At 40.0% G+C, this 19938-nt stretch overlaps 1 protein-coding gene across 1 annotated transcript in view; it reads right to left on the reverse strand.

Annotated features, from left to right (window-relative positions):
- Positions 1 to 19938, reverse strand: part of LOC109914308 (adenylate cyclase 10) — a 185769-nt gene that overhangs the window by 101802 nt on the left and 64029 nt on the right. The window contains exons 13-16 of the mRNA XM_048599218.1: positions 15932 to 16103; positions 15210 to 15402; positions 11175 to 11261; positions 7589 to 7869 (exon numbers count right to left, since the gene is read on the reverse strand). Of these exons, the coding sequence (XP_048455175.1) occupies positions 7589 to 7869; positions 11175 to 11261; positions 15210 to 15402; positions 15932 to 16103 (733 nt within the window). The remainder of the gene's footprint in view (positions 1 to 7588; positions 7870 to 11174; positions 11262 to 15209; positions 15403 to 15931; positions 16104 to 19938) is intronic.

Here is a 19938-nt window from a genome sequence, read left to right on the forward strand (position 1 = left end):
TCTGACACTCCAGGGAAAATAGCCCCAGCCTATTCAGCCTCTCCCTATAGTTCAAACCCTCCAACCCTGGCAACATCCTCGTAAATCTTTTCTGAACCCTTTCAAGTTTCACAAAATCCTTTCCATAGGAGGGAGACCAGGCTTGCACGCAATATTCCAAACATGGCTGAACCAATGTCCTGTACAGTCTCAACATGACCTCCTAACTTCTATACTCAATGCACTGTTCAATAAAGGCAAGCATATCAAACACCTTCTTCACTATCCTGTCTACCTGCAACTCTGTAGTGTTTGAATAAATTGTGTTTTGCTTAACCAATCTGACCAGTTGGATTGCATATGGAACATAGCACCTGACATTTACCTTTAAAATAAGGTAAAGTTAGGGTCTAGGCTATCTTCTTTATATATACTGAAGGGGTCTGGTCTGGTCTGGTCTGGTCCATAACAGTGTTTATCTTAAATTTCCCACATCATATTTAATTTGCACTGGAATCCATTTTCCTGTCAGTTGACTTTGCTTTGTTCCATTCTGCATTAAAGCACCAATGTGAAAGGTTGGAAGCCAAAGGGGCTTAAAAATAAGTAAAGGTGCCATCATCTTCAGCACAATCCCAACTGTCCACTGGGACTTATGTGTTGCTTAGATGCTTTAACTATGCCAGGGGGAACGGTGTGGGTGGTGCATTTAAATGAGCACCCGTGCACTATTCTGTTTGGTGCAAGCTTTATGTTAGTGATCTGCTTCTGTCTTATCTAAGTGCATGCAATCTTTCCATCTTTAATCTTGGGCTACTCCTTGCTTTCGACTAGTCTGTTCACCAGAGTGGTCTTTCATTCAGTCAATCTTTTTTCTGTTCTCTGGAAATCTTTGCTAATTCTGTCCACCTTGGCTCATCCTTCCTAACTTTCAATAAAAAAAACTCTTCACAGCCTGCTCAATTAGTCTTGCCTTTGCTCTTTGCTACCAACAATGCCATGTCACTTTGCCCACCATCACCATGACTTCATCCTTAAATAAAAGGTTGGGACAATTTCCTGCAATAAGAAGTGCTATGGAAATAAAAAGTAAAGTCTTCTCAATTTACTTTATCCACAAAGGGTGAACTACACTGTAAGTTAAGAGTCAGCTTGGTTTGATTAATAGCATGCTTATTTCTGAGTCAGAATGTCATGGATTTAAGCTGACTTCAAGATTTAGCTCATCTTCTCGATTGACATTTCCATGTATTGCTTAGTGGGGGAGAAATTTGTTAAGATCTGCTTTTGGATGCAAAATAGTCTTTGTTTTTTGCATCGGTCAGAAGCCAAAGTCAATGAAAGTATCTTTTAAATGCCAAATCCTGTCAACTCCACCACTGCTCAAATCATCACAATCGTACACATTCACCCACCAGTAATCTCTATCAATCAGTACCCATGTGTAACGTGCATATGTTTTGTCTTATACTCACTAAAGCATTGATGAATGGCTCACATTTATGTTCTCACATTTTGCACATTGTCAATTAGTCAATCATGATAGTCACATTACCCAAACACATAGCGTTAAAGTCATTGACAACACTTGCATATTTCTTGAAGAAGATGACTCATAACTCGAGGCAGCAGGGACTAACAGGAGGATCAAAGGCAAACCTACACATTCCAATCTCCATGGAGAAGCCATTGCTGTCCATTATTAGAAGGTCTATTCATGAAGAGCTGAATCCATTAACATGACGCCCTGTAATGCTCCCTTTTTCTGTTGTGTGCAACCTTTTCATTTCAATTTCTGATCACTTTAGAATGTTTTCTTGTTGCCATACATATATATTACCATAAATGAGATAACTTGAGAGTAGTCTGCATGTTTCAAGGGAATACAGCGATCTTCAAATGCAATCGTCCATCGCACATCCCACATTCCCTACTGTTTCCTGTCCCCTCACTATAATCAAACTCTTGCTCCATTTTCATTTCAGATATTCAAGACCTGCAACCTGTTCAAGCAGTGAGGGAGAAGCAAGAAGATACTGATGATGAAAATATAACGTAATGTATTTCACACATAGCCACGATCCTGGATACTGCCACTGTGGATACATTAGTGTGCGTTCTGCACTGGGCACACACGCACTGCATCAGGATTACAGGGCAGAATAGCGCAAGGGCCACCTCACCAAAAGGCAAGACTACACAGACATTTTGTTGAAACTGAATCAGGTGAGGACATATATGGGCCAGGCTGTAGAAAAACATTGATGGGTGTACATGCCAAAATGCTTTGTACACTGGGGACTTGGCCAGAAAACTTGCATTTAAGGTCAAGAATGATTGCAGAGTCCATATCAATTGGTGACACTGTGTACTTCACCATCAATGAGCGTACAAACCAAATCATGAGTCAGTATCTGAGGATCAATTCTCAGCTTCCACCAGGCAACCAGGGGCAACCATGTGCCATCTGATTGTTACTATAACAGTTCAGACTATTACCCTCATGACTTTGGAATAACAGCATTCAAAGGGACATATAGGGACATGTAGGGTTCTACAGCAGTCTGGGAGTGTATTCCCCAAAAAGTTTCTAGGGTTGCTGAGGTACCACCATTCAGGAGTGGCAATGACTTTCTCAATTTTTTTTTCATGGAACAGAGACTTCACTGGCTAGGCCAATGGTTGTTGCCCATCCTAATTGCTATTGACAAGGCAACAGTGAGCCATTATCTTGAATTGTTGCCATCCATCTGGTGCAAACACTCACAATGCTGTGAAGAAAGGAGTTAGTAGATTTTGACATTCCAACACTTAAGGAATGTCAGGATGGCATGTGGCTTGGAGGGGAACAAGCATTGTTTCCATGAATCTGCTGCCCTTGTCCTTCTAGGTGGCAGAGGTCAAAACTTGGAAGGTGCTGCTGAGGTAAGCCTTGATGGATTTCTACAGTGCACCTTGTATGCAGTATACACTACGCATCAGGCACGGAGGAAGGAGTGTCTGTTGAAATGGTGGATGAGGAGCCAAACAAGCAGGCTGCTTTTTCCTGGATAACGTCAAACTTCTGGAGTGTTGCTGGAGTCACACTCTTCCAGGAAAGTAGAAAATATTTCATCACATTCATGACTTGTATCTTGTAGACAGTGGACAGGCTATCAGGAGTCAGGGAAAGAGTTACACTTTGCAGCATTCTGAGCTTCTTAGTTGTTTTTTGACCAAATTTTTTATATGGTTGGTCCAATTAAGTTTCTGGTCTATGATAACTCCCAGGATGTTGATATCATGGGATTCAGCAATGGTAATGCAATGGAATGTCAATTAAAATTTGAATTAGTTTTTTTGTCACATACTCAAATAAGTACAGTGCAAAGTTTACAAGGCAACACTTACATCACCATCTTAGGTACAAAGGTACCTAGGTACAGATTCTAAAGAACAAATTCTTAGGGAAAACAAAATTAGAAAAATAAAGTTAAAAAATTCAGCATGACACATCATAGGCATAAATTCAAAAAATAAAGAAATAAAAAATTCAGAATAACAGTCCTTCCAAGTCAGTCCACACTGGCACCTAGCCTCTAGTCTGCACTGCGCCTTGACTCCAGATCATGCAGGGCTTCAGTTCGAGGTCGGAAGACAGCTCTGGAATCATCTTCAGGCTGGAAGACCACGCTGAAGCTACATCAGGCTGAGAGACCACCATGCCAGGAGTTGGTTAAATTCTCTCTTGTTGGAGATCATCATTGACTGGCTCTTGCATGGCACCAATGTTATTTGCCATTTATCAACTCAAACCTGATGTTGTGCCAGTCTTATTGCATTTTGGCATGGCTACTTCATAATCTAAAGCATTCTGAATGATACTGAACATTGTCTGCTTATGATTGTACATCTCCATTTCTGACAGTACGATGAAAGGACAGTCATTGATGAGGCAGTCCAAGACTTTTCTGAGCAATTCCAGCAGTGATGTTCAGGGACTGAGATGATTGACCTCATTTTCCTTTGTGCCAGATAATTCCAACCAGAGGAGACTTCAAATGACAGTCAAATGCTGCTTTGATGTCAAGGGAAGTCAATCTCACCTCTTGAGAACAGCTGTTTCATCCATGTTTGGACCAGTGCTGTAATAAAGGAGCTGACTGTCCTTAGCAGAGCCCCAAATGCGCATCAGTCAGCAGGTTATTGTTGTGTAAGTGCTGTTTGATGGCACTGTTGATGACAGTTTCCATTGCTTTGCTGATAATTAAGAAGAAGCTAATGATGTGGTGATTGGCTGCATTGGATATGCCCTGCTTTCTTTTGTGGACAGGAGATACCTGGGTAATTTTCCACATTGTCAGGTAGATGCTAGTGTTGAAACCATAGAGGGACAACTGGACTGGTGCACAGCTAGTTCTGAAGGATAGGTTGTCAGTGCTATTGCTTTAGAGTTGTCAGAGCCATGGCCTTTGTGCAGCCAGTACCTTCATCCAGTTCTTAATATTCTGCTCGATGAAGTAGACATCTGCTGTCTTCTCAGGGCTGGCAGTCATGTTTCTACTTCTGCCACTATGTCAGTGTCCTTCTTGTTGCTTGTCGGCCAGCCTGCCCAGACTGCGAACACTCATATCAAGATGGTGTAGTATGATGTCTGCCCTATCAGACTCATGGGCATTTCACAGCCTCCCCCATTGGGAATCAGCAGGTTCTCACCAATCATGCTGCATTCATGGGGTAGCTCCTTGTAGGAGCACTGGGACAGGCAAAAACACATGAAGGACAGCTGCACAAAGGTGATTACTTTCATTCTGAATTCAACATGGTACAATTTAATTAATAAATTAGAACTGGTGCATATATCTTATTTTGATTTTCATTTTTGCACTAAGGACAGAAAAATAATGAAAATGATCTTAAGAGACGGAAGATAAGCTTTGGGACTGTTGGCAAGTAGGGAATTGGGATTGAAGTTACTGGTGCTACTGGTTAATGTCCAGGATAAAAATGGATAATTATCTAGGTCACAGGCTCTCTTTTGCTTTCTGCTCCGTTACATGCACTTCAACTTCTTGCCTTTTGTTTTTCTGAGAGTCTTTTTGTTATGTTAGTGAGACAGTGAACTGTAGACTGCTACTTCTTAGCATCCACTGAACTGAGTTCCACAGGGCTTCTCTAGAGCAGGAAACATAGCAGAATAGTTGCTTTAGATCATTCATGTTGCAGTTGTTGCTGCTTCTGTTGGCAGATTTTAGTGACGATTGCCTTAGTGCAGCACAGACATCTCGAACGTTGGTCGTCATTGAGATTCAGGTAGGAGAACTTGTTCCTGGCATCCTGGCTGGGTATGAACCCCTCTCCTACTCCTCCTCTGAGCTCAAAATCATAGCTTTGTCATGTTCAGAAGCAAGCTATTTGGCTTTGTGTCTGTACATGCTCTCAAATAAACAATTATCCTGCCTTTGGCAAACAATCTTACATATTGTTCCTTTTCAGATAACGGTCTAACTGCCTCTTGAATGATCAATTGAACCTGCCTCCACCACAATTCCAAATGACAAAGATTATTTTCACATTGCTTTTGGTTTTTTTCACTAATTACTTTAAATCTGTGACCTCTACTTCTCAAAAGTTTTTCTCCCTACCTATTCTATCTAGACCTCTCAAGGTTTGAAAGTTCCTAACTTCTGTAATCTATCTTCATAACTTGACTTCCTCATCACTGGAACAATGACATTAAATCATTTCTGCACTTTCTTCAATGCCTTCACATCCATTCTAAGATGTGGTGCCCAGACTGGACACAATACTACTCCAACTGAGGCCAAAACTGTATTTTATGCAGTTTCAGCACAAACTTTGTTCCTAACCACTTGGGAAAGTGAGTTGATTCTTGAGCCCCACTACTCTTGGCATCACCATAAAAGTAAATAACTTAATCAAAGTACACAAATTTACCTGTCTGATAGAATCAGGTTATTAGAAAACACTGACCAAGTTTCTGCTGTTTATTACAAATAAATAATTTGTAGCCATGGGTAAACAAAACAGTGACCTATTAACATATAACTGTACTAACTGAAACTTTAATACTTTTTTTTAAAGTCCCCACACACAGAGACAGGCAGCCACAGACAAATTGGTGATTTGAGGGAGTTGAATTCACAACTGAGTTATTGAAAATGTTATTTTCAGGATTAGTGATGGTATTGTTAGCCTGAAGAAGAGAGACACAATTGTATAAGCCAATGGAATTTTGTCCATTTGACTTTTGTCTATAGATTTTCCTGGTGGCTTCAAAAGCTTTGCATGTTTTGATGGTAATCACATTATTGGATGGGCATTCTCTTCCAACTCATGCCTTGTATCTTTCTGACATGACTTTCAGTGTCAGCCTTGAGCCAGCTCTTTACAGGTGACAAAACAGAAATTGCTAGAAAAGCTCAGCAGGTCTAGCAGTGTCTGCAAAGAGAAATCAGAATTAACATTTTGGGTCCAGTGACCCTTCTTCAGAACACAGGTATAGACCGGTGACCTTGGGTTATTCTGGTTTGCAATGAAGCTTGTTTGCTTTTTCTTCTAGGTGGTCACATATTTTAGGATGTATGAAGTTGGTGTAATCTGCAGTGTGATTCCACTTTTCAGTCGGACTCCTTTAGGGCTGAGACATTGATCTTCTCCCTCTTGGACATCTGATCTTGTGATGTTCTTCACCACTCAAACTAGTTGATAATCTGTTCAGCAGGCATCAGTCCCCAGAATAGACGGAATGACGTGGACATTAGGACAGATTTTCTGCTGGCTAGTCGTTATACAAGCATATATGGGAGTTGTGCACAGAGACCCTACGGAATTCCCATTGTAACAGACTTCCAAGGAATTGCCCGGGAAATTGAATTATGTGCTGGCAATTCCACTAAGCCTGGAACCCTATGAAAGTCTCCATAAAAACTGGAAACTTTGGATGGTTCTGATAAAATTAAGTAAGATAGCTACTTAGGAAAGGTCAGACCATTAAATGCATAGTCTAACTCCTCAGTAACTATTTATCAGATTCCACTCACAACCCCGAAACTAATAGACTCCTTACACACCCAGATTCCTGTGATTTTGAAACAAACCTCCATTCCCCTGGTCCTACCTGACAGGGCTCGAAATGCTCTACCCAGCACCCGATACCAATTCCTCTCCTCATTTCACATCCCCACCTCAACCAAACACAATCACACTCCTGGACCTAAAACCACCAGCCCAGGAGCCGGCTCCCATCCCATCATCCTTGAGACCCGATCTGTTCCACCCGGAGAACAGATACTCCCCTCTCCAGGACCTGATCACCACCCGCAACCTTGGATGTGATCCTCCAGGACCCTCCCCACTGCCACAGCCGGCCCAATCACCTCTCCTCCATCAACATCAAACCTGAGCCCACGGGACCTGGCTTGCCAGAGACATTAAATCAGTAATAGGAAAGGCAATTATGAAATTTTTAACACGTTCATTAAACCTAGAAGACAAACAAGTTGGTTCTGTAAATGTTGATTATCAGATTTTACTCGATTTTGAGAATCGCTTTATGTGGATATTTACATTGTGAAGTTTATACACCACAATTGGATTTTGTACTTACGTCTCCAGCTCTCGTGGAATGCTAATCACTCCGAGGATCTGGCAGGCAAGTGGACGGATTATACTTGGATCCAAGCCTGTAAGCTTGACGTAGAGAGTCCTTTGGCTCCTCATGACCATTATAGCAGCTTGACAGGGTGGTTTTTCTACAGTAAATGGTCTCAGTGCCATAACCATGAACAAAGGAAGACTAGCACGCATTTGCAAGATAAGTTCCCATGATGGTGTATCAATGTATTGAACCTGGTCAATGACTAGTAGACCTATATCTGTTGCAACATTCTGTAGCACACCAAACATATTAGAGACATTAGTGATAAAAATCTTAACTGAATGATATGCACAAACATCATCATCAGGTTATATAGACATTAACTGATTTAAATGAAAGAAACATTACTTGAGATGTTATTGATTTGTATTGGAATAACTTAATAAAACTTCAAAATGCAACTTGCCCTTCAATTCACTCTGAGGCTGAATTTTATACATGGAGAGGGGCAGCTATTTAAAATCTGTCAGGCTTTTAATTGCATCGAGATGAGATTCTGTCCAATTTGAGACAAGCTCCTGTCTCAGATTGTACCTGCCAATCAAATTGCTGGCGGCTTTTTTGTTCCAGCAGCGTTACCAGTGGCCAATGCTGAAACTATGGTAGGCCCCAAAGAAGAAGAGGTGAAAGGAGTAGCAGGCTATGAATGTTAGCATATAGGATGTGGGGAAAGACAGTGGAAGGGAGAGGAAGGCTGTATTTTTGGAGTCCCTCTGATAGACTCAGGATACCCAACCGGAGACATGCAGCACAGCACCAGCCCAGTAACATGTGGGCACTGTACCACTGCCTTCCCTGCTCTGGCTGAATCCCCCTTCATCCAGCTCTGCACCTTGTTGTCTCTGGTGGAGGAGGTCCTTCAGTCAATAATAATTGCCCTGATACAATTAAGATGTCCACATGTGTGAGTGGAGGCAGGCAATTGGCACGGTGCTGTTGTTGTGGCTCCACATTTTACTTTTCCCCAGCTACATTGCCCCTGCGGAAGCATAAAATTGTGGCCAAAGAGTTCTGGCAGTATGAAGGACTCAGTATCACACAGCATTTATACACTTATCATCCCAGCGTATTCTAACCTGCCTTCGATCATTTACGTTTATAGCTGCATTACATGTGTATTATACATATGCAGTTAAAGTGAACATGTTTGGAAGTATGTCACTAGTGAATCATTTTTGAAATTCATTAATTTCCCTTTGCATAAAAAATTTAGCAACACTAATCATCTTCTTCAGCAAGTCACATGACATGCTGACTTACATATTCTGATAAAAGGTGTGTCATTTATGTATTAATTTAACTAGATTTTGGGAGGGTTTAAATTTTAACTAACTAGATTAGGTTAGCCTCTTCTGACTATGTTTTGAAATCAGTATGTCAGAGAATAGACGACTGAAGCACTCTGAAGAAGGATTAGAGGAAATCTTTTTATATTGTGGGTTCTTATGACAAGAGGGGAAAGCATGTTAAGCATTTGGCTTAGCAGAAGCTAGGATGATAACATTTTAAATTTACTTTGAGTTAAAAGATTTCAGTTAAGGGAATATATTACCTCAGTATAAAAGTTATAGTTTCCAAAAGCTTCCAGATCAGGAATGTTTATTTGGAACTTTGCAGATTATTAAAGGACTGACAAAGTCTAAGCTCTCAGTCATGTGTGTGGTCAAAGGAAATGGCCTTACAGCTCATGGGATTGGAACTTTCTTTTTTCCCCTTTATTCATTCAGGGGATGAGGGTGTCAATGGCTAGGCAGCATTTATTACCCATCCCTAATTGCCCAGAGGGCAGTTAATAATCACCCACATTGCTGTGGGTCTGAAGTCACATGTAGGCCAGACCAGCAGTTTTCTTCCCTAAAGGGCATTAGTGAATCAGATGGGTTTTTCTTCTCACAATCAATTCATGGTCATCATTAGATTGTTAATTCCAGATATTTTTATTGAATTCAAATTCCAGGATTCAAACCCAGGTCCTTGGAACATTATCTGGGTCTCTGAATTAACAGTCCAGCGATCGTACCACTAGGCCCTCGCCTCCCTTAAGGAAAATTAGTTAAGCCAAACATACAGATTTGATGGAGAAGGAAACTTCCTCCGTAATTTTGAGCAACTGCAATATGAATGTTGTTGGGAATTATATGGGACTTTATTTGTGTTTTGAAATCTTTCAAAAAGTGTTGTATTTGTCTAGCTTGGTTTGCTTTATTTATTTTACTTCTCTTGTGAAAGAAGCTTCTGTTTTATTATTAAAATTAAATCTGCAGCGGTATGTGTTTATGTTTAAATGAAAGGCGGCCATGTTAGAATGAAAAAGAAATGCATAGTACGGTTTATCATGCCAAACTTCATTCTAGAATCTGACTTGTCCTATAGTAACATGGCATTTTTTCATTGTCACTAAGTCAAAAACCTAGAACACCCTACCTCATAGCAGTATTGGATTATCTTCATTACATCGAGTGCAACTGTCCAAAATGAAGACTAGTACCTTCTTAAGAGCAATGAAGGTTGGGCAATAAATGTTTACCTTGCCAGCGATTCTCCCATCTCCCAAGAATGATCATATTTAGAAATGATTGCAGGAGGTTACCACAGAGAAAATTTCAGACCAGACCAACCCACCTAAATAGTTAAGCTACTTTATAATTTTCAAATTATTAATTACACTGCATTAAATACATAGAAGTTATTAATTCAATAGTGATTGATTATACATGTAAATTATTTCAAGAATGCTATAGAACATAGAACAGTACAGCACAGTACAGGCCCTTCGGCCCACTCTGTTGTGCCGAACTTTTACCCTAATCCTAAAGTCTATCTAACCTCCACCGCTAACTTATACTAACATCCATATGCCTATCTAACAGCCGCTTAAATGCCCCTAATGAGGCCGACTCCACTACCATCTCCTGCAATGCATTCCACACCCTTACCACTCTCTGAGTAAAGAACCTACTTCTGACGTCTCCCCTGTATCCACTTCCACTCACTTTAAAACTATGCCCCCTCGTAATTACTACCTCCACCCTAGGAAAATGTCCTGGCTGTCCACTCTATCTATACCTCTGGTCATTTTGTACACCTCTATCAAGTCACCTCTCATCCTTGTCATTCTAAAGAGAAAAGCCCTAGCTCTCTCAACCTTTCCTCATAAGATTTGTGTAAGATTTTTACTTATTACACTGTAATTTGTCAATATCAATATAATAAAGATTTGTACTGCTTTATCATGTATTGCATTCATACTTAAATTCTTTCAAATTTTCAGATATTTAATCATTCCATTATAATTCTGTTTATTAATTATTCAAAATATTCAATATGTAGAGAAGCAGGTTGAGGCCCGAGTCTAACCAGCAACAATACCAAAAAAAATCCACTTTCTCCCACAGTTACAAACTAGGGATTCAAATACATGGTGAGTTGAGGCACATACTGTGCTCATTTTTTTTGTACCTGGCTTCAGATGCATTTTTATGATTTACATGCTAGTTAGAACTGAGTTTCAGAAAACTAATCAAAATATTGTTACCTGCTTGATTATCGCAATCACATAATTTCTAAATGCCCTGTGCTTGGTCCTACTGTCCATGAGAGAGACTTTTTCTGAAACTGGAAACTGCAAAACAAAATTAATATGTTGTGGATGTTTTTAAAAATGCTTAACTGCTTTCCTCCTCTTCTACAGGCACTTGTTTCTTGGATACATTTCCAAAGGTCTCAGGTGTTTCAGGTACCTTGTCCAAAGTCCCATTTTTCCTCTGTGAACCTAGAAACTGATTGCAGATTGGTTACTGGACAATAGAAAGCATTGCAGTTATATTGATCTTGGTACTGTCTGTGAGGGTATGGTTGGACCAATAATTGAGATGCATGAACTACTAGTTTAATGAATGAGATTACACATTTTGCCAAATGTAAGAATTTGAATTTCAGTTTTAAATATCTCTAAAAAATGTTGCATCAGTTAAAAAACGGCAATGAAGCTGTCAGCTGGTTCGCTGATATTGTTTGGATAGGGTTTCCTGCTGTCTTTGCCCAGTCCTGATCTCTTATCAGTCACACTACTTGTCTTGCAACCAGTTCTCGATGAGCAAAGATTTCCCCTAAAGGAATAGCTAATCATCTGTCCTCCCAAAAATTCCATTCTCTAGACATCAACTTCACCTTGCTCCTGATCGCTTTCTGTGGTTGAACCAGTCGTTGGTGTTTTGACTGTGATGAGCTTCTGAACACAAATGCACTCGAGCAACAAGACTGCTGCCTCTCACCTCCATAACACTGTCCATTTCTGCATGGCTCAGCTCCTTAGCTGCTGCTTATTCATTTCTTTTCTACCTCTTGATATGACTATTCCAATACTGTCCTGCCCGGCATTCTAACTTCTGCCCCCTATAAATTTCAATCATTAAAAGCTCTGCTGTTGAACTTGAATCAAGATTTGTTAACCTCCTAACCCTGTGCTCACTTGGCCTACTGTGATTCCTGTTCGGGCAATGCTTTGATTTCAAATTTCTTGTCCTTGCTTTCAAATCTCTCCAAAGCCTCATGCATCCCTCTTTCTGTAACTGCCTTGAGTTCTACAACTTTCAGTTGTCTTATCAAATTCTGGTATCTTGTTCATTTCTTATATTAATCTACCATTTTTTGGCCTTGCCTAAGTTTCCTTGGCTTTAAGCTTTGAGATTTCTTTCCTAAATCCCCCTGCCTCTAGCTTTCTACTTCATTTAAGGCATTCCTTAAAATAAATCTCCATGACTAAATCTGTTGTAATGTCTCCTTGTGTGGTTTTGTGTCAGTTCTTTGGTGATGCGAATATGAAACATCTAGGGGTGTTTTACTATTTTAGAAATGCTACATAAATGCAAGTTTGTCTCATTATGGATATGGTGGTGATTGTTACTCAATAATGAGCTATGTATGCAAAGACAGATAGCACAAGAAGTGGAACAAGCAGAAGCACCTAACTGAACATAAACACGTCTCAGGTGTGGGAGCACATGGCTTTGTCCATGAACAGGTTGGCAATCCTTAAGGAGAACTACGTGCAGCAGACTACTCCTTGACAGTGTGATATGCACTTTGACCTACATAACATCGGTTTGGACATGAGTCCCATAACAGTATTCCATATTAATTTCTTAGTTACTCTTTGCTGTTTCTTATATTGTGTCCGATCTTCTGACCAGCCACATGTCTGCTTTTTCTTTAAATTTAATATTATCATTACCCTTTCCAGTTAACCATGGTGGATTGGTCCATTGGAATTTCCCTCACTTGTTCCAAAGTATCTATTCCATGCATTCTGAAATATTCCCTAAAATTCTGTCACTGCATTCCTATTGAAGTATCCTTTAATATAATTTGACAGTGTATTTTGGCCAGCTCTGCTTTCATGCCTCCATAATTGCCCTTATTTAATTTTTTAAAATTATCCCAGATCCACTCCCCTCTCCCTTAAACTGTGTGTAAAATTCAATCATATCATCATTTTGTAAAAGAAGTAGGTAACATTTCTTTTTTACCTTCTTCAAGAAAGGATTGATTCTCTTTGAAAAAAGCCACTGAATTTGCAGGAACATCAAATACTGACACAAATCCAAAGACGGAAACATGAGGACAGGTGATTAAAGACAGTCCACCAGTGTCTAATCGGAGCAACTTGGGAGTCAAAGGCAATGAACCATTAAGTGGTATCATTGTACTATCCCCCTCATTGAAATCATTTGATTTCATGCAGGAATTTGAAACAAAGCTTGGATGACCCTGGTGTTTGATTTAATAAATTCATACGTCATGGGCAGTTTAACTTTTTTAACTCCTTTTTACCTTTCAGTTGCCACCACAACTTATAGTATAGTTGCAATATTTATGGAAATCTCATTGTTAACACATAAATTGCTTTTATCAAAAAAGCATTGTTCTAAAAAATTTAAAAATTGTAAAAGTATTCATAAAAATGGTGTTAAATATTTCCATGCAAGTGAATGTGATATTGTACTCACATGGGTTATGTATAAGCTATACTTACAATTATATAATTGTTCTAAATGTTGACAAAAACAAATTATGATGATTTTTTAAATTAATATTTGCAACAAATAATCAAATTATTCACAAAGTTACGGGTGCTTTGTAAATAACTAAGATGTTGGTAAATGGACAAATGCATGATTGTACTGTTATACACTTCTGTCCAAGCAAGTAGTCATGGAACTTCTTAGCTAAATGTATTTTGAACTAACCTATTTATGTTTGTAAACAACTACAATTTAAATAGATCATGATTGTGTGAGCTAATCAGCTAATTTACCTGCATTAACTATTACAGCATACTAAGCAGCCATCCTTTTCAGTCCATAGAATAGAATCCCTACAGTGTGGAAACAGACCATTTCACCCAACAAGTCCAAACCAACTCTTTTAAGAGCATCCCACCCAGGCTACCTATCCCTGTAATCCTACATTTCCCATGGGTAATCCACTTAACCTATACATCCCTGGACACTATGGGCAATTTAGCATGATCAATCCATCTAATCTGCACATCTTTGGACCATGGGAGAAAAGCCACACAGATACAGGGAGAATGTGCAAACTCCACACAGACAGTCACCTGAGGCTGGGACTGAACCCAGGTACTGAGAGCTGTGAGGCAGTAGTGCTAACCACCTGAGCAACCATGCTACCCTGTCATGACATGTCATAGTTGTATTCGTTAGCCTCAATTTGTTACTGCACAAATGAATGTTTTACCTAACGAATGATAAAAATGGATAGCAGCCATGCCAGTTTTAGTTTGATATTTATCATACATGTTGATCCCTGTTTTTAGACTTCAAAAGTTAGCTTACATAGAATTATCTACAACAATAATACTGGGATGAACATAATGAATTAAGGTTTGCTTCTGTTCATTAGTTGCAGGAATGAATTACAGACAGGTTTTTCACAGAGAAGTTGTAGCTTTGTTGAGATAGCAGTGAATTGCATGTATTGAGGAAAATGGCAGCTGAAGTATAATCAACTGGACAACCCAAAGAAATACAGGAACACATCTAAAGAGGAGAAGTATCCATTAATGGAAGTAATACATCCTTTCGCTAGGTCATTATGTCTAAGTATTAATTATTGGTTGTGTACAACTTGCAAAGATATCCTGTTAGATGTCTCCATAAACATGTTTATTATTGCTGTCCAACATCGTTGATTATATAAACAAGAAATAATGCAGTAACCACTGATTAATTTTTGTGAATTGTTCATGGCTAATTGAAGTATGTTGTTTAAAACTGAGCCTTTCTACATTTCTTGTTCAGAAAGTGACACTGGTTTGCCAGCTTTTCATGTTCATATTACCAAAACTGGTTATTCAATCCTGCCAAAGGAGTGGCATCCCTAGATGGCGCCTACAGCTTTGTATTCAGATAAGAGGGCTATTTTAGTAGAGCAATTTCAAGGAGAGTACACAGCAATTAATCTTCTCAGTCCTCAACTACAATAATAATATATATATAAAAGCACATTTGGTTAATTGTTACAAATGAAAGATTAGTTGTTTCAGTACCTTTACAAAAAGAAGGTCATTTAAAAGGCATAGATCTTCTATTAACTCGTGCTTTGTTATCTTGGTCAGTAAAACCCTTTCTCGTTCTACGTAACTTTTGCAGTGGTTCACCTGCAGTAGCAGAGCCATCATAGTTTGAATAGTGTAGTAGGGCTCTGTGATATCCATTTTCCCCAGTTCAAATGGTAAGACCCTGCATCAGAGATAAAATCAAAAGCTGTTAACATTTCACTATGGCTTGATGCATAAAGGACACTCATTCCCTCATTTACAGAATCCTAAAGTGGAATTTTAATGGACAGAAAATTGTGAGAGGTCAGATTCTAGAGTAACTACAGTTGGCATGTCTTTACTACCATCAATTTGATTTGGACTGTTTTTACTCAGGTTTCTCAGCTGCATCTTATTGGCCAATTACCTGCTGGGAACAGCTTTAGGTAAATATAGTATTGTTCTTGAGAAACAAAGTGGTTACATGCAATAATTAAGGTCATAAGAAACAGGATCAGGAGTAGGCCATTCAGCTCCTTGATTTTGCTTCATCATTCATAAGATTGTGGCTGATCTAATTGAGGCCTAAGCTTCACTTTCCTACCAACCCCCACGCCCCCATCACCCCCAATTTCTGGGATGTTCTTTAGCTGATAAGAACAAACTACCGATTTATTACTTAATACACTTGGGACTAAATATAATTACAAAATTGTAATTGAAATGCATACCTCATCCCTTCTGCTTGTGATGTGTGGATAATTTCAGCTAGTAGTCTGCTTTTTCCATATCCAACTGTTCCCTCAAACATAATAACCTGGCAACAGTCAGCCGAACGACGAGCTTTTACTGAGCTAAACCTTTTCAGGGCCTTTTGGAAAATCTTCATCTCTTTCTCACGGCCTTAAAAAAAAGTAAAAAACTGTGTTAGTCAAATAAAATCAAATCAAATACACACAAATTGATCTCTAGGCTCAACTTAACTGTTCCAATTTTCTAATTACTCATTATTAAGAATTTCCTGAAGACTTATCTAACTCCACCACTTTACCTTTTTGGAGGTTTGACAGGAATACTACTTTTGTGAACAAATGGGATTTATGCTAAATTCAAGGCAGTTGAATGAAAGGTATCCCAAGAAATTAACAGCAGATAAAATTTTTAAATTAACCTAATGTCATAGAGAAGCCAATATGATAAATTTGCAAATATCATCCTTCTGTTGCCATTAATATTTTTCAGTATGCATTTACTTCAGCATAAATGAATAAAACACACTAATTGAGTGAATCATTTGGCATGAATACAATTAAATTAGACATGGTGGTATGAATAAGCATTTTAACTATCATCAGGATGCTCTCCAAGCCCCAGAGATGAAGTAGAGAAAAATTCTTAGCTTCAGTGGATTGAGTTGAGATTGGAAAATTTTGGGTTTTCAAATATGAAGGGAGGTAAATGACACATGACTTAAGAAGAATTAGACTTAAGAACAGTGTTAGTATCCTGGAGAAATGTTCAGCTACCTAGATAACTCAGGAAGAGCTCTGCAGTTGTCAATTGAGCATGTGAAGTATGTTGCAGGCTACACAATTTGCCATTATGCAAGAATAGTCAATGCCACCATCTATTAAATAAGAAGCTCAGAAAGAGAAGGTGCATGGAGAAAAATAATTATGTGTACAAGAGTTATTAGAGCAAGAAGAAGACAAATGGAGGCTACAATTTTGATAAGCCTCTTTTGGGTCATGTTCTATGATTAAATCATTCATGACTCGTACGAGTTACCTCAAACACACCTTCCCATTTTTCCAATTCACAGGATGTGGGCATCACTGACTAGGCCAGCATTTATTGCCCTGAGGCCAGTTAAAAGTCAACCGTATTGCTGTAGGTCTGGAGGGACATGTAAGTCAAACCAGGTGAAGGCAGCAGATTTATCTCTCTGTTGGTATTCCCACAACGGGGCTGGAAGCTGGAAAGGTATGACCCTGAAAGATGACAACAGGTTGGTATCACACGGAGGACTGCCATCTGCTGAGGCAGTGCTAGGTGCTAGGAACCCCTTTGAACAGTAGTATTCACAGTCATAATGGTAGCAGTCTGAGCTCTTAGACCTATGATGGAAGCTGTTTGTGCTGAAATGAAAGCTTAGATATCATTCATCAGGTATTGCGGGTTCTACAGGTATGTAAACATGTTAGAAAGGATGTACTCCAATGTCTGAGCAAGGGCCTGTACCCAGTTAATGTAAGACTTCCCTGTTGCCCTTGGGATTGCATGCAGGTTTTCTGACAAACTTTCCTGTTCTCATCAGCCTTCTTTTGTAGCCAGCGCCATCAAAGTCCTTCTCTGATTCATCTGCAGCAGACTAATATGTCACCTTGATTTCTGGCATCTGATCTGTCCTTTCCTTCTGTCCTGGTTCCTGCACACTTGTGCCCACTTTCTCACCCAAGTAGATGCTGCCTCTACCCTAGCAACTAAAATACTAAGTGTCAGTTTCTGAACTGATGGCTGAGAATTCAGAATTGCATAATGTCACTTCACCTTTACTGCTATCCTTCATGTTCTATGCTACCTGGGAAGGTCACGGCTTTGGGGTATCTGAAATGAGAAAGGAACAAGAGTTGGTTTGTCGTGAGGGATAAGAAAAACGATGCGCGTGCTAACACCATCTGCAGCTTGTGAGAAAGAGCAAACTGAGATGATGGAAGAAGGATTAGTTACGGAGACACCCTCATTATCAATCTCTCCAGTGCCATCAATGGCTGCAGCTGCAGTGAAGCCCTTCCCATGACAGCCAGCATGGTCTCCCTCATTGTGCTTGCTCATGCAGGTGCACTTTCCCTCCTCCAGTCTTATGCTGTTGTCTCCTGTTAAATGCTGTAAAGAGGGATGTGTGACAGTGAGTGTCCTCCAATATATTTGATGCTGACATTGTCGTGGGTAAAACGCTGCCGGCACAAATGGAGCAGTGATAGTGTCTCTATCCCTGGACTCGGATTCATGTCCCACCTGCTCGAGAGATATGTAATAATATCTTTGAACAGTTTAATGAGAAAAATAAGGTACAAGTGAACAGTGAGTTGTGGCAGGATTGTCCAAACCTTTATCCCCCACCACTATTTATCACTCAAAAAGGTAGCATAACATATGAGTATACGTGTCAAACGCTTACAATTAAAGGTGGTAGGAAATCAGCAAGGGTCCCGGCCCGAAACGTCAGCTTTCCTGCTCTCTGATGCTGCCTGGCCTGCTGTGTTCCTCCAGCTCCACACTGTGTTATCTCAGACTCCAGCATCGGCAGTTCTTACTATCTCTGAGTGAGTTACAACACCGTTCTGTAGCCTACAAAATCTTAGATTGTCTTTGTGAATTATGGCCCACAGTTGCCACTTGTAAGGATGCCTATGGCTACTGCTGCTTCACAGAGATGACTATCTTCAATCTACAATGACCAATGACACAGACAGTTTTCTTGTGACCAGGGTTTGTATCCTATATATTTGGTCACTGCATGTATTTCACACGCAGAATTCTTTGATGACCAATGTCATAATCCTGGACTATGCAAGATTAATACAATTGCCACTTGAAAGGGCTCACATTGCTCACAAGTAAAGCCTGCATCCTCAGACAGAAAAAAAACCAACTTACTTCACTCACTCTACGTGTGGTGGCTGCTATTGCTCATTTCCATTGTGCAAATATGATGCAAAAGAGACAGAAAGGCAACAGAGGTAAAAATTCTTAGGCAGAATGACAGGGCTCAACCTGTTAATTCAGGTGATCCCCAATTCTTTGTGTTCCATTCTTCCTTGAACTCCCTGTCAACCTTATCAGTTCTGAGCTTTCTCACAGCCCACCCAACTCTTTCATATAAGTCTTCATCCCTACACATTACTTGCTGTGCTCCAGCCTGCAGCTTAGTAATGTCAGCCGTCATGACGCACTGTGCCCCTTGTCAAAGCCAGGATGGTGATGACTGTCAATGACCACCTCCCCTCCATACTAACCCATGCCCTCCAATGTTCTATTGCCCTTCCACCCTTATATGTGGAGTTATCCTCCTTCACAATTATTGTCTCCTCTGATTCCCAGCACATTGCTTCCAAGCCCGACAACTGACTTCTCCAACATGCCCACCATAGAAGTGGCTGCTCATAACCTCCCTTGATTTTATGTGAATAGATCCCTAGGCCTGGCTCTGACCGACCTCCCCAAGTGACTTGGAATGATAGCCCTGACCGACAAGTGAACAGATGCCTAACTGACCTCTGTGCAGCTCCCCAGCAGACATACCACTAATCCCCAGTCTGATTACATTGGATCCGAAGGACTGACCATGTCCCGCTCACTGGACTATAATGATATGGAAGCCCTGACTCTGAACACCTCAAACACCTACAGACAGAGTCCAAGCCCCTTGGATAGAGATTGGCTGATGTTTTTGACTGACTGGGGTGGTATTCCTTGACTGACGACAATTCCTCTTGACTTTACTAAGGACTATTCTCCTTAGACTTTGAGATATGGGCATTTGATTGAAATACATTCAATGTGTTTGCTGTGTAAGCTGCTGGAGTATGCTGTAGGTGGGACATTGACGTAGAGCAGTGTTGTACAGCTACATGTCAGCCTCTTTGAATGATCATTGCTTACGAACCTGACAGGCTGCCTGGCTTTATGTCTGCATTAAAAAGCAAGGCAAGACAGAAGTACTATGAGACTGGGT

This window comes from Rhincodon typus, chromosome 7, assembly GCF_021869965.1.
Source record: "Rhincodon typus isolate 14 chromosome 7, sRhiTyp1.1, whole genome shotgun sequence".
Lineage (NCBI taxonomy): Eukaryota > Metazoa > Chordata > Chondrichthyes > Orectolobiformes > Rhincodontidae > Rhincodon > Rhincodon typus.